The sequence below is a fragment of the Dryobates pubescens genome, chromosome Z (assembly GCF_014839835.1).
Source record: "Dryobates pubescens isolate bDryPub1 chromosome Z, bDryPub1.pri, whole genome shotgun sequence".
Lineage (NCBI taxonomy): Eukaryota > Metazoa > Chordata > Aves > Piciformes > Picidae > Dryobates > Dryobates pubescens.
Window position 1 is genome coordinate 11,548,771 of NC_071657.1, and position 16,124 is coordinate 11,564,894.

At 42.0% G+C, this 16,124-nt stretch overlaps 1 protein-coding gene across 1 annotated transcript in view; it reads right to left on the reverse strand.

Annotated features, from left to right (window-relative positions):
* Positions 1-4,695: 4,695 nt before the first annotated feature.
* The window catches only part of SUSD1 (sushi domain containing 1), a 49,784-nt gene continuing 38,355 nt past the window's right edge, over positions 4,696-16,124 (reverse strand). The window contains exons 14-16 of the mRNA XM_054178978.1: positions 10,591-10,630; positions 7,766-7,859; positions 4,696-5,569 (exon numbers count right to left, since the gene is read on the reverse strand). Of these exons, the coding sequence (XP_054034953.1) occupies positions 5,431-5,569; positions 7,766-7,859; positions 10,591-10,630 (273 nt within the window). The 3' untranslated portion in view covers positions 4,696-5,430. The remainder of the gene's footprint in view (positions 5,570-7,765; positions 7,860-10,590; positions 10,631-16,124) is intronic.

Genomic DNA, 16,124 nt, shown 5'->3' on the forward strand with positions numbered 1-16,124 from the left:
CAGAGGAGAGAGTAACTCGTGCTGAGGAAGCTCCTCCTTACAATGACCTTTCTGATGATGAAAAGAAATATGCTTTGTTCACAGACGGTTCCTGTTGTCTCGTCGGGAACAAGCGAAGATGGAAGTCTGCAGTGTGGAGTCCAACACGCCGAGTTGCAGAGGCGAAGGATGGAGAAGGAGAATCCAGTCAGTTTGCTGAGGTAAAAGCTGTCCAGCTAGCTCTCGACGTAGCTGAACGTGAGAGATGGCCAAAGCTTTATCTCTACACCGACTCCTGGATGGTAGCCAATGCTCTATGGGGTTGGCTAAAGAACTGGAAAAAGAATGGCTGGCAGAGGAAAGGAAAACCCATCTGGGCAGCTGAACTGTGGCAAGACATTGCTGATCGAATCGAGAGAATTCCAGTGAAAGTGAGACACATTGATGCTCACATTCCCAAGAGCAAAGCTACTGAGGAACAGCAGCACAACCATCAGGCAGATCTAGCTGCAAGAGTTTCTCAAGTAGACAAGGACTCTGAACTTGATCTCGACTGGAAACACCGAGGTGAGATATTCTTAGCTCGGTGGGCTCACGATTCGTCAGGACATCAAGGCAGAGATGCAACATACCAATGGGCTCGTGACAGATCCATAGACATTTCCATGGATGCCATCACACAAGTCATCCATGACTGTGACATTTGTGCTGCTATTAAGCAGGCAAAGAGAATTAAGCCCTTGTGGTATGGTGACAGATGGTCCAAATACAGGTATGGTGAAGCTTGGCAGATTGACTACATCACTCTACCACGTTCTCGTTCTGGTAAGCAGTACGTGCTTACTATGGTAGAGGCAAACACTGGATGGCTGGAAACTTACGCAGTCCCACATGCAACTGCACGCAACACCATTCTCGGTCTGGAGAGACAGATCCTGTGGAGACACGGAACTCCAGAGAGGATTGAGTCAGACAACGGAACTCACTTCAAGAACAACCTTGTAAAGAGCTGGGCAAAAGAGCACGGTATTGAGTGGATTTTCCATATTCCTTACTATGCACCAGCTGCAGGGAAGATTGAACGCTACAACGGTTTGTTGAAGACCACTCTCAAAGCCATGGGAGGTGGATCTTTGAAAAACTGGGAGAAACATTTAGCACAAGCAACCTGGCTGGTGAACAGTAGAGGTTCAGTGAACCGAGCTGGACCTGCACATTCTGATCTGCTACAGAAAGTAGAAGGTGATAGAGTTCCTGTTGTTAGGGAAAAGAATCTGTTAGGTAAAACTGTTTGGGTATTTTCGCCCTCAGGAGAGGCTAAACCTGTCCGAGGGGTGGTTTCAGCAGAAGGTCCGGGTCACACTTATTGGGTAATGCAAGAGAATGGTCAAATTCAGTGTATTCCACAAAGAGATTTAACTTTAGCTGAGAGAGTTTAATTTCAGAATGTTGTACAGCTACAGCGCGTCCAAAGGAAAGAGTCCCTGAGGAATCTACGGTGCACGAACCCTGAGAACCCTGAGAGCCCTGAGTCAACTGAGAGTCCCTGAGTCCCTGTTTCCCTTTTTCTTCACTTCGTCTGCGGAGAGACAAACTGTTTTCCATTTTCTTGATTTTGGATTTTCTTGGACTTCTGAATCATCTACATCTGAGTATAGCCGGAATGGACGATGAACTTAACTTACGAACTGTAAATATTGTTCTGGATTGGATGGACAGTACGAACAGCCAATGAAATTGTTTAGAAAGGGGTGGACTGTGGTCGTTTGAGGCTGTGCCTTTAAGAACAAACACTGCTGGAACACACTGGCTAATGTTTTTGGTACTAGAACCAAAACATTCTGATATTCTAAACGAATTTCATTGGTTGATAAACAAAAATTCAGCTTTAGATTGTGAAGCGGTTGGAAAATTTTTTTTTCCTCAGTTCAGTTCGGTTTGGGAGTTGGGGGAGTTTGGTGTTTCAGCCTGTTCTCCCTGCCTGCTTCTTCTGCGAACTGCTGGACTTGGCCTTCAGATAAGCAAACACTAATCCTGCATGGGCTTTTGAAGCTTGCTAACAACTCTTTTCCTTAGTAACTTGCCTTTCTCTCTCTCTAACCCCTTTTTGGGGAAAAAGGGAGGTAAGGGGGGGAGAGAGGGGGTTCCAAAGAGGGGATCCCTCCCTGAGGGAGGGATTTTTGTTGTGTTATTTGTCTTTGCTGTGTATTTCTGTGTATATATTGTAAATACCTGTATATATTGTGTTATATATAACCTGCTTTCCATATATGCTTGTAAATATATAGCTTTTGCTCTTCGACTGAGTTAGCTGTGGTTTCTTACTCTGTGGAGGAGGGAGAGCTAAGCCCTCTCTCAACCTACCACACCTCATTATCTGGATACTCAGCTTTTAGATATTGATAAGCACCAAGATGCCCTCTCAGTCTTCTGCAGGCTCCTCAGCTTTTCTTCACAAGAGAAATGGTTCAGTTTCCTGATTATCTTTGTAGCCTCTGCCGGATTCGCTCCAGTAGCTCCTTGTCCCTCAAAGCAGGGAGCCCAGAATTGGACACTCTTAGTTATATCTTATGGATATTCTATGATTCTATGATGATCAGGGCCAGTCAACACAGGTCCACAAAGGGAAAGTCCTGCCTAACTCTTTTGATAATCCTATGATAAGATCACCTGCCCTGTGGATGAAGAGAAGGTGGTGGATGTAGTTATGATGAACTTAGTGAGGTTTTCGATACTGTCCCTCACAGCATCCTCCTTCTGGACATATTGTCCAGTTGTGAGATAAGAGGGTTCATGGTGTACTGTGGGGAGTAACTGGCTGGCTGGCAGGGCTCAGAGGGCTGTAGTGAATGAGACTGCATCTGGATGGCATTCCTCAGGGCTTAATCCTAGGGCCAGTTCTGTTCAATATTTTTATCAGTCACTGGGACAGAGGAATTAAATGCATCATTAGAAAGTCTGCTGATGATCCCAAAATGGGAGGTACAGTTGACTCTTTCTTAAGGGCCAAGAGGCCCTGCAGAGTGATCTAGACAGACTGGAGAATTGGACAATCTTCAATAACATGAAATTTGTCCAGAAGAAGGCAGTTTGTATCTGTAACAGACAAAAGTACAGACACTACAGTTTCATGTTACTCTTTTTGTTCAGTCCTCTAATAGTTGCCCTAAGTAGAACTTCTGAAACCTTCTATTCTAGCTACTTCTTAATTTACTACTATTTAAACCTTTTGACTTTCCCTAAAAAATACTTTTAGAAGTATAATTGGAAAGCTTGGGGGAAACACAGTAAGGTTTCTGAAAGAGAGAGGCTCTAATAAATAAAACTGTTAACATTTGCACAATTTTTGAGGAGGGCAAGGCTAAATTATTTCTTTATGCTTCCCATATTAAGCAGAAACAGATGTAGATGGAAGAAAGAGAAGTACATGACAGATGAAGACAGGCCAACAGCCAGAGGTGTATCTGCCAAGAATGACAAAGGAGGCAGAGAGAAAGAAGGAAACTTGAAGGACTGTAGCTGTTTTGGAGAACTTAAGATGGCAGGGATTCCTGTCTCATAGCTTCTTCCTTCTCAATCCATTCCTGGGTATTGTTACTGTGCTGCACTGTTCTGCTGTGCAGACAAGTCCAAGTAAGTCATTAAATGCAGTAGAAGTGTGGACACTCTGAAAACTTTATGTTATGAAAAGACAAGGCACACAGAAAAGAAATTATTTGTTGAAGGTCACATGAAGACCTCATACTTCCCAACTATACTCACTGAAAAGATGGGACATCAGATGAGACATCACTGAAAAGATGTTCCTAGTCCTGCATTACAGACTGGAACACTGCTGGTCCTAGTAAAAGGCCAAAGGCATTTTCTTTCACAGAGGATGGCATGCCTGTCTCTTTAAACAATTTCCTGCCTCTCCAGCTCTCCCTTTTTCAGGAACAGCTGCTCATGATCTCTCTTTCAGGACCAGTTTAGCAAGAGAACGAAGCAGAATGAAGTGGTGCAGTTTGTACTGCTACGCCAAACCTTTACAACCTACTCCGCTGAAAGAGGGAACCTTGAGCAGAATGTGTGAGAACGAGTTCCACAGGAGACGGTGAAATATTTAGCAGTAGCCCAGTATGAACAATGAATTTGCTCTTTCTCAAACAGTGAAGGAAAATGTTACCAACTCTTGATCACTCATGTAGACAGAGGTGATCTTACTTGGCTCCTAACTCCTGAAAACTGAAGGGCAATCTAGTTGGCAGTGGAAACGCTGGGTAAGAGAAACCGTATCTGCCTGAAGCTGGGAAAAGATGCAGCAGTTAAGAGCTCTCTCATGTAACTCTGATTGTAATTCCTGTCTCCTACCAACTGTGAGGTTTGCTGTTCCACTTTAAAACACTGTTTTGAAACATCAAAAATCACACAACTTAAGAGAGATAGAACACCTACAATTATAAAGGCAGCATTTAAAATGCAATAAAGAGGTATCACAGATTCAGAGTTGTAAAACACAAAACATAACTCGGAAAAAAGTGACAGAACTGAGAGAAAGCCAAAACTCTTGCTGCTCTATTTTACCACCTAACAGAATTATTTTGTTTACATATCTCAAAGTGACTTCTGAACAGGAGTGGAATTAATCAAAGGAGAAAATATTAACAGGGAAAATGACATAGGAAATTGGTTAATTGTACTTTATTCAGTGATTCTAACCAAATGTTACACACCAGCTCATTAATCAGACAATGATTTAATGGGTTTACTCAACTGTAATTACAGAACAGAGATTAACATAACAGCACTTAACACAGGTAGCTCCCTATTTAAATTAGTTCCACCTGCCACTAAAGCTACTGAGCTTTCTGGCAAACTACCATTTTACAGATTGGTGTATTATTTGCAATTATTACTAATTGCTATGAGCAATGATTACTGTATCTCTGGAGCAGATCTGCTGCTAATACTATTCAAATGTGACTATTTAATGGCTAAACACCTCTGTTCTTGTTAGTGAAGAACCATTACCTGTAAGCAACTGCTGAAAAATCTTCCCACCTTTACACTTGGAAACACCATAGGACACTTTATCTGATACAAGGTTTGAACTGCATTTTTTCTCATCCAAAGTAGCAGTTGATTTTCAAACAGTCCCAGTTGGATCAGGGGATTACTTATGTAATAAAGTACAACACAGACATTTGTTACCAGGCATTCATGTGACTAAAATAGCTGAAAGCCTGTGGCCAACACATGGGATGCATGCTAAAGTCTCTGACACAAACCTGTTTGTGAGGGAAGCCTTACATACCACACCATCTGGACACAAGGGAAGACAATGAACACCCCACTTCCAGTAACAAACGTATTTCAACTGTCCATGCTATAGTCCATATGTGCTGTGCAGATACGTCCACACCCAACAGATGCTGGCTTTGGTAAGAAGAGTGCATCTCAGGGGATAACACATCAGAGAAGAGAGACATTTTCATTCTCCAGGAATGATGATGTAACCCCTGTTTGCGCCATGTCCACTGTAGCAGATAAACGTACAGCCTCACAGGCCGAAGCTGCAGGTGGGGAGTGCACTGCGCTGTGAAGATAAGAGCTGGAAAAAGAGAGAGAAAAAAATCCTTTAGCATGGACCTGACAGAACTTGCATCACTCACACTGATGGGATAAATGACAGAATTGCTACATTTTTTTTAAAGACTACAGCGCTGGTATTAAGTTCTGAACATTATAGCAGCACAAGATGGTTAGCAGGAAACATTTCCACAGGGTTTGATGACTGCCTGACCTATGTTCACCTTGGTGCCCAGCACAGGTAGATCTTTGGAAAGCTGAAGCTTTAGCATTGTCCTTGTGCACTCAATGGGAATCCCACATAAAATGAAGCAAGGTATTAGGAGAAATGAAGCAAGGTGAATGTGTGACAAGGCACACATCCACAGGCTGTTGCATATTTAAAATGAAATGCATTAATAATGTCAAGGAACATCAGCAGTCAGGCTGTGCATTTTGGGAATCATTGTGAGACTTCCACTTGCTGGAGAACAGTTGAAACTACTGTCAGCAAACACGCCAGTGGGAATTCACAATCTGTCCCACTGCAGTAACACAATCTCTGAGGCAGCAGACATGTGGCAAATCGGTGAGCAGTTGAATACAGTGGTTCTTTGTGACAGAAGCTGCAGAACCAGCAAGCTTACAGGGACCCCAAGAAATAATCCAAGGCCATTCACCTGACACCATGGCAAGATCAGTGCAGCTGCATTGTTCCTGACAAATGTTTGTTTAACCTGCTTTTGCAGACCACCCAGAAGCCACAGTTTCACAGCACTCACAGCAATCTGTTCCCATGCCTACCTCTCCTACTGTCCAGAAGCACGCAGGTATCCTGCCCACGCACACGTACTGCAGGCACTACAGACAGGAGGAAGTTGGTCCTTCTGTAATGGCTTTTTGTATATTTGTGTACCATCCTTCTTGGCAGTCTCTTCTCTGCCAGGCTAAGCAATCCACTAGAGGATTACCCTACTCACAGCTGGATCAGACAGATCTCATGCCTCTCTTGTCGAGTCTCTCTGTCTCTTTCTCCTGCTGGCCCACATCCTTCTTGGAGTACAGTGCCTAAAACAGGACCATGGCTTTACAACTGGACAGGACAGAAGGCTGACTTTGCATCTTTTTTTAAATATTACATTCCTACTCAGAAATGCATTAAGGTGATGCATATTTAAAACTCAAAGAGTACTTGTTATTTATGAATATTACAGCTCCTTCTGTTGAGTACTGTGAATCACAAATGACATCTGGGCTTTCCCCTCTCTGCCTCCTACTGGAACGGGGCAGTTTCAATTCCTGCCAAGGGCTTTGTTTGATGTTCTCTAAAGCAGGAGAATGGATTCAATAATTTCTCTGTACACAGGATCAAAACCCTAAAATACACTCATTGAACTTTCAAGTCCTAGCCCCCAACATTACACCACATCACTGCATGACCCCTGTTAAACATACTCAGTGTACTCAAGCCCACTTATGGATGTCACCTGAGGTGGGGTTTTTTTTTTGTTGTTCTTCTTTTAAAAGAAGACTGAAATGCAAGTTCAGGACCTAAACTTCTCTACACTCATTCACAACAGGTTCATATTCACATGATTCTTCCAGTACTGTCTCTTGTCTTAAATAGCTCTATTACTGTGATGATAATTGATTTGACATAGTTTTAAAGCATATTTATATCTCCCTGTCACATTCTTGACAGAGAAACTGAAATAACTGAGGAGCTTTTTACACCAGCAGCACAGGGACACCCTTACTCCTGCAACGAGCCCTGTCAGGGTTGGAAAGGACCTCCAAAGGTCATTTAGCCAAACCCCCCTGCAGAGGACAGGGACATCCTCAACTAGATCAGGTTGCCCAGAGCCCTGTGGAGTCTGACCTTGAGTATCTCCAAGGATGGGGTCTCAACCACCTCCCAGGGTGACTTCTTGTAGTATTCCACTATCTTTATGGCAAAGAATGTGTTCCTAACATCCAACCTAAATCTGGTCTTGTCTAATTTCAAACCATTGCACCTTGTCCTGTCACTACAGGGCTTTGTAAACAGTCCTTCTCCATCCTTCTTGTTGGTCCCCTTCAGGTCAACCAATGACCAGCGTTAGTTGCTCCTACAGGAATTGATAATAACTTCTAGCCACCCAACAGGCCAAAACCAAGCATGAAGCTGAGCAAAACTACCTGAAAATAAAAATATGTAAGCCTTGGGCAGGAGGACTACAAAGTTAATAACAATACATACCGTGCTGCTGAGAATGACAGGAACAGTATAAGGCAGACAGCAGCAACTGACCCCACTCCAACAGCAGGCATGTATTGCAGAGTGGGTGATAAATCTGAAAGAAAATAACAAACAATGCAAACAAATAAATAGGGAATATGATAGCTTCAGTCTGGTGACTGAACAACTGAGCCTGCTCACAGAGGAAGTACTGAAACAGAAGTCAGATGCTGGACTTAACCACTCAGCCAAGCAGTAATGGAACTGCCTATTTAGTAGTTAAGAGCACATTAAGGATGTAAAAATAAATGGTGTATTTCTCTAAAGTCTTTCTTCAGTGTCCTGCCTTTTACTACTATCTTTCCTTTCCCTTTTCCTTTCCCTTTTCCTAGGATGCTGGATGTTACTCCTGCCAGATTCCACAACTCTACTTGCTTTTATTTCTTACTACTATGAATATTTAATGTTCAAGCAAAACTTTAAGTTCTTCCAAAAATGATACTTATTCAAATTCCTGCATATGTTCCACAATAAGAATCCTAAACATCTGAAAAGTAACATCTGATAACTTCAGTTGAACTCCTTGCTGGTTCACCTGAGTGAACAGGCACATCACTGGCTGGGCATTTACCAGAAACACTCTCAACAACTGATCTGAAGCACAACAAAATCATACAGAGCCTTAGGAAGAAACTGACCACTTTACAAGCTTTGCCCTAGGAATGCTCAGTACAAGCCTTGTACCTGTGTAGTGCCTCTCACCTGTAAACCTCTAAGTCTGGCAAAATAAGGAATTTCAGACAATGATCCTACAAGAAAAATCTCTTCAACCTACAAGCATGTTCAGTTCTGGTAAAAGTTATACTTGCCCTTATATCACTATAACATCAGTTTCCATATGCAAGCTACACATCTCCAGAGCAGATGTCAGCCCTCCTTAAATATGACAGAGCTGTCTCTCTACACAGAGTAGAGTGGATTTGGTAAGAGCCCTTCACACTTCACTTTACTTATACATGATGGAAGGAAGTGTGCTTTAAACAGCTTTTTAAACATTTTTTTACGACAATTATTTATCATGTAATGGGCAGTGTTGTCTAGATGGCATCTGACACAGGCCCATTTGGTTTAGATTTAATTTACAGATTTGCCTTCCACACAAGCTGAATTACGAAATACTCCTCAAAGGATTCAGTGAGACAAAAATACTCTAAGCCTCTCCAGCTGCAGAAGTACATCAGGCCAAGGACACTGCCTGGCTAGAAGCCTATTCAAGATAAAAAGCAAATGGTTTTACAACAGGAAGCCACAGGTCTGACCCGTCCCTACTCCCATCTTCCAACGCTCAGTCTTTTCATCCCAAAACCAAAATCCACTTATACATAAGGCAGCCTCTGAGTATGCTCCGTAAGCTGACAAATCATCAGTTCAGGAGAGGACACTTATCATTCCAAAGCACTGCCTCGCTCTGCAGTGGCATTACATTTCTTAACTCCAGCTCATCAATCTCTCAAATCAAAAGCAAAATTTAGTTTGTAGGGGACTCCAGTGGTGCCACTTCCCCTTGCAGGAGAGGCAAATGCTTGCTTTTCAAAATGGGTGAAAACAGCAATTTCTACTATGGCGGAAAGGAGAGAAACTTCAGTGAATTCCAAACTCCCCTGACCTAAACTCACTCACTGGAAACATTTTACAGCCAAAAAGTAAAATGAAGATAAAACCATACTGAAGGAAGTCACTGGCTTTTGAAATTATGCTCTCATGTTTCTGAGGAACTACTTACCAGTACAAAAATAAGTCATATTTTTTATTTCTGCATGGTGTCTTTTATTTCCCTAAGTTCATCCAATGACTTAATTCTCCAAGGACCACTTGAACATACCAAAATAAAAAAACCTCAGCTTCTAAAAGCTACAAAATATGGGTTGTTCAGGTTTTTTGGTTGGGTGGTTGTTTTTTTTTTGGTTTTGGGGTGGGTGTTTTTTTTGGTAATAATCTTTCAGTCAATACAGAACTATTTGAAGACAGACCTTCAAATTCTGTGTGCACAACACCTGCTGTACAGATTTAGTTGTTGTGATATATATGCTCTGGTGAGAGCCCACCTGGAGTACTGCATCCAGGTCTGGAGCCCCTATTGCTGGACATGCTGGAGTATGACTAGACAAGGGCCACGAGGATGATCAGAGGGCTGGAACACCTCTCCTATGAGGACAGACTGAGGGAATTGGGGCTGCTCAGTCTGGAGAAGAGAAGGCTCTGATAAGACCTTATTCCAGTATCTTAAGGGGGCTACAAGAAGGCTGGTGAGGGACTTTTTAGGGTGTCAGGTAATGATAGGACTGGGGGAATGGAACAAAGATAGAAATGGGTAGATTCAGATTTGATGTTAGGAAGAAGTTCTTCACCATTGAGGGTAGTGAGACACTGGAACAGGTTGCCCAGGGAGGTGGTAGAAGCCCCATCCCTGGAGGTTTTTAAGGCCAGGCTGGATGTGGTTCTGAGCAACCTGATGTAGTGTGAGGTGTCCCTGCCCATAGCAAGGGGGTTGGAACTAGATGATCCTTGGGGTCCCTTCCAACCCAGACAATTCTTTGATTCTGTATAGGAAGAGTAATATTGAAAGCCATGGAGAAAACAGATAATCCATTTCAGACCGGATTACTGAATCCATCTGAATAGAATACTGAAATGCAAGGCATAATTTGTGGCCTCTAACCTTTCCAATCCTCAACCAACAGTTAACAGAAAATGAAGAAAGAAGACACACCAGTTAGTAGTAGTTTATGCTGCCAAGCAAAGCCATGACAACTTCTGTTTACTCATCAAAGGGAAAATGGACTTACGTTCAATTTGTGCCCAAACAGCACAGGACTGAGTTCTCACCTGAAAATGAAAACATAAAATCACTGTTTCTCATGACAGACATTTATTATCACCAACACCCTCTGCAAAAGCAGCCATCCACAACACACTGTATTTGTTACTCTTCACAACGAAGTTTTTTGTTCCCCTGGTAGCAGCCTCTAGTTTGTCTGAGAAGATTAGAAAGGAAAGATTAGAGATACAGATCACCACTCTTACTTTCTTTCCATAACCTGGGCATGTGAGTAACATGGAAGGATCTTTGAAGCTGCTTGGATAGGAAATCAGAATTTATGGAATGCTAAGATAAGGTAGAATATGCTGTGTTGAATTTATCTCCCAAGTAGAATTTCTGTGTTAAAATACGGTACCTAATGGCATGTGTTTTAAATACTAGATAAAAGGTTCTTCCATTTATAACTTCATATATGATATTTATGATAAGCTTGGTAATCTTTAACAAATTTAATTGAATACTGACAGTAGTTGATGTTCACATTAGGTGAATAAATCTTTTATCAGAGGTCTGCTTTTGCAGACTAGTTTAACAAGTTTGGGGGTTTTCATAGTAAACTTTGGTCCCTGTAGAGCTTTCTCCCAACAGCACTTCACGCTCATACATACACAAGAACTTCTATTGTCCATTGTTTAATTACTGTGCTACTTTCCTGCTAAATGACTTCCACAGATGTTCACAGAATGCATACACACATATATAACCATAGAATGACAGGTTGGAAGGAAGGGACCTCTCAGGACTTGTACTTATTCCCCCTTATCTTCACATGACTCCTTGTGAAAACAGAGTCTACATCTCAGAGCCCCATCAAGCCTGACTTTGAATGTCTCAAGGATGGAGCCTCCATCACCTCTCTAGGCAATCTCCTCCTGTGTTCCACCACCCTCAGAGTAAAGAACATCTTCCTAATATCTAAATCTAGCCTCCTCTAGTTTAAAACCATTTCCCCTTGTCCTATCACTACATGCCCTTGGAAACAGCCCCTCCACTGCTTTCTTGTATGTCTCCCCCACGCTTTCTTTTATCAAGGCTGAACACACTCCAAATGTGGCCTGACAAGCACTTCGTAGAGTAGGACAAGGACTTCTTTGTCTCTGCTAGTGATGCCCTTGTTGATGCAACACAGTATCTTGCTGGCTTTCTTTGCCACTGCAGCACACACTTCACTCCTACTGAGCTTGTGATCCACCTCCATCTCCTGTTTAACAAAATGCCATTAATTTCTTTCTCTTTCTGCTTGCTGTTCATATACCTGAAGAGTCCTTTCCTGAGGTTTCTGACATCTCTGGCCAACTTCCATTCAGGCTGAACTTTTGCTTTTCTAACTGCATCTCTGCACATCCTGGCAATGCCCTTGTAGTTTTCAATGGGTATTCATCTGCTTTTCCATCTCTGGTTTGGAGCAGAATCTAGCAGTCAAGCCAAAGAGGCCTGACGTTCCACCTGCTTCCCTTACTTTTAAAAGGGATAAATCATATTTGTGCTTCCAGAAGAGAATTTATGAAAAAATTCCCAGCACTCACTAGCTCCTTTATCCTCCATGGAAGCTTCCCACAGAATCTCTCCCAGTTGAGGTCTGCTCTTCTAAAACCTTAAACCTTTCTAAAATCTAAAATCCACAGCCCTTAGCGGGCACAGTAGTACCCCAGACTCCAAAATTGTAGTAGTTTCAGGCTTTGCCTGGAAAAATTTCCACATGTCCTGAACAGGAAGTGGTAGAATGTAAATAAATTACTGTTGAGTGTAAAAAAGAAAAATAATTATAAACTCTAATAATCCCATGGGACAAATAACAGACATAAAACTTAGATCAGTAAACCACCTTTCTCTCTTTTTGGCTTCCTCAATCTGGGAGACACTAACTTCTGCTTCTGCTTGGCTTTGGTGACCTTGCCTGTGTTCTTTGTTGTGGCTGAGTATCTTAACAAACAACTCTCCTCTTTTCTCTCCTTTACTGTGTGCACAGGTGAGTAGGGAGGGGGGAGCTGTTGCTGGCTCCCCTGGTTTGTCCAGGGGGGTTCTTGTGCTGTATATATTGAACATATTGATTGCATTTCATTGTAGAGTGTAGTTTTGCTTATAAATACAACTTCATTTGCTTCCAACTGAGCTGGTGTGGCAATATAATTCATATTGTGATCAGTGCAGCCAAACCTTTGCTTCTAAGTAGAACATCTATTAGTGCCTCATTTCTGGTTGGCACATCTAACATTTCTATGAAGAGACAGTCCTCTGCACAGGAACTTGGTTGATGATATGTGAGCTGCTGCACTGTTCTTCCAACAAATGTCTAGGAGTTGAAGGCACCCGTAAGTACCAGGTCCTGTTGAGCTGGAACCTACTGTTAAGATCCCCCTTTGAGGCAAAACTGCAGATTTGACTCAGAGGCATTTGACAGGGTTTCCACAATTGCTGTAGTTGACTTCTCCTTAACATAGAGTGTTACTCTTCCACCTCTTCTTCCCTGTCTTTACCAAACAACCTATAGACACACATTGTTTTTCTCCAGTTGCCTGAGTTGTCTTACCATGTTTCAGCTACTTCTATAGTATTGTAACGTTATGACTGGGCACGAAGCTTCAGTTCCTCTTGTTTGTTCCCCAGGCTGCATGCATTGGTATAAATACACTTGAGGTAGTTGGTATTCTGGTTCTATTCTTGGAAGGCAGCCAAGGAACATTTGCCATTGCTCTGGCTTATTCCCCAGCTGGCTGTGAAGATGTGAACATTGCCACTTTTAATCCCAGTTCCTGAATCCCTCAGTTTAAAGCTTAACTCACTAAACTGGCCATCCTGCTGCCAAAGAATCTCTTGCCTCTTCCAGACAGGCAGATCTCATCATTCCCAAAGAGGTTATAGTCATTGAAGAACATCCTATTGTCATAAAAGTCAAAATTCTCATGACAGCACCATCCCAGATTCTATTTGGCAATGTCATTCATGCCCACACAAGAGAGCAGCAGTGGATAGCAGCCTGTGCTCTTGACAAGTTGCAGCACCTTAGCTCAGAAGCCTGCAGACTTCTCATGATTCCCTGTCAGGCTGGCAGATGGGCACCTCAGTGTATCCACTACTGAGCACTCATCACTTGCTTTTGTGGTATCCACTGTGTGTTGCTGATAGTGTTTCTCCTTGCAGACCTTACTTGTGGGTATCTACAGCTGTTAACACTTCTGACCTGGTTTTGGTTGTAATGCTGGAGGGTATAGGTTGAGGCAGAGTTCAGGTACCTCATTCATAAATCACAAAGCTTCCAGGAATCTCATTAGTAAAATTCACTGAGCTGCACTTCATACTCAAAGTACCAATCCTTTCCTTTCTGGGAAGTTACCAGTAGAATTACTCCTCCAAATATTTGAGTATCCATGGATCTCAAAATCTGTATTTCAACCTGGATATTCACAGGTAGCTAAACTGGAGGTAGAAACCCCCTCCACAGGTGCACACTTGAAAGAGTTCTGGAGAAAAGAGAAAACATTTCACCTTGCACATACACCTTTCTCAGGTGATTTCTTCACTAGGCTAATGTTAACAGACCTTTCTCATAGTAGGGCTCATTTTGCTTCCAATTTTCCAAAAAGAGCACACATTTTTTTCCTGAAAAGAATGCATGCCTTCTCACCTTTCTTACCCTTCTCACCTGCTCTTACTTTAGCTATATGCACAAACTGATAAAAATAAATAAATAAATAAATGGCAAAAAAATCCCACCCTGATGGTAACCCTGAACAACAGCTATGCTTAAGAAATTAATCTCAAGTAAGTTCAAACTCCCAAAAGCTGCACTGTTTTTTTTAAGCTCATGCCCTTCACTATGTGCCTGGGCTCTCTGCACAGCATGGAATCCATAAAGCAATCACTAGAGATTAAAATAGGTACCAGATGGGTTTTTATTAGCAGCATCCCTCACAGAGAAGGACACTTCCAAGGGTGGACAATTTGTTCCACTTCAGCAAAATTTTCATGATAAAGACAGCAAATTCTCCTATGTTCTCAAATCCTCCTTTGGTCTCCATGTTCCCTATATTCCAAATACCAAATCCACCTATACGAAAAATGTTAATTTCCCCTACCTCTGACTTCCTAACTTCTTTCCCAGGGAAGGTTTAGACTGGATGTTAGGAAGAAATTCTTCATAGAGAGAGTGATTGCCCATTGGAATGGGCTGCCTGGGGAGGTGGTGGAGTCACCATCACTGGAGGTGTTTAGGAGGAGACTTGATGGGGTGCTTGGTGCCATGGTTTAGTTGATTAGGTGGTGTTGGATGATAGGTTGGATGCGATGATCTTGAAGGTCTCTTCCAACCTGGTTTATTCTATTCTAGTCTACTCTTATTCTATTCTACTCTTATTCTATTCTATTCTACTCTTCTCTTATTCTATTCTATTCTACTCTTCTCTTATTCTATTCTATTCTACTCTACTCCTCTTCTATTCTACTCCTCTTCTATTCCACTCCTCTTCTATTCCACTCCTCTTCTATTCCACTCCTCTTCTATTCCACTCCTTGTACATCCCCAATGATTTCCTCAGATACGACAGTAGTCTTTTAACTCACTTGAATGTCCTGCCCAAATCAAGCATGTTTTAAATCCTCCATCTTGAAAAATAAACAGGAAGTAAAAAACGTGCAGCAGGTACCTTTCGCAGGACCTCCAAATGTGAGCAAGGGATGAATGAGTGTGGACCCAGTAAAAGAGAACAGCTTACTTGTCTTAACTGTGTCCACACAATTTTATGTTGCCACAGAGGAAGGATGTCAGAAATAGGGGTAGTAAGAAGTCACAACTACACCACGATTTTGCAGCATGTATGATATCAACTGTACCATTCTCAGCACAAAGTGGGCTGAATCCAGAAGGGACTCTGGAGGATGCCAGAATACAACAGGAACACGGGTTAGGAATCTATGGCATATGTTTCCAATGTGTCTATTTTCAAACAGAATTTTGTTTGCAAGTAAAATACACTACAAAAATGCTGATTTCACATGTATTAATAACTCAGGGCTGATCAAAGGGCGTATTTTTTTACAAAGCAGACTCCTAGACATCAAACCTTGAATCCAAATTTAGCTAATTCAGTAATCAGCTTTTCAGAAATTGAACAACCCTAATTTTTAACTGTGAACTTAATACCAGCACCTGCACAAAACAGAAGGGCATGGGAATTAAAGACAAACCAGTACTTTTGAGCCACAGGTCTGAGTTCCATTTCAAAGAAGCAGAGGTGGGAACCAAAGCTGTTTGGTGTTTGCAGTCCTAATATGGATTTATGAAGATATGTAACTTTGTGTTCCTCATACAGGAGAATGTTATTATACAGGAGCTGATGCACTCAAAATGGAAGGAAGCAAAGAGTGACTTCTCTAAATAACAACAGCATTATTCCATTAAATCAGCGGCCTGGAAAATACAGGTGGCATTGCTAGAGATGAAACACAAGGAAATAATCTATATGATAGAAAAAAGTAACTTAGGAGCAGTTTAACAAACAG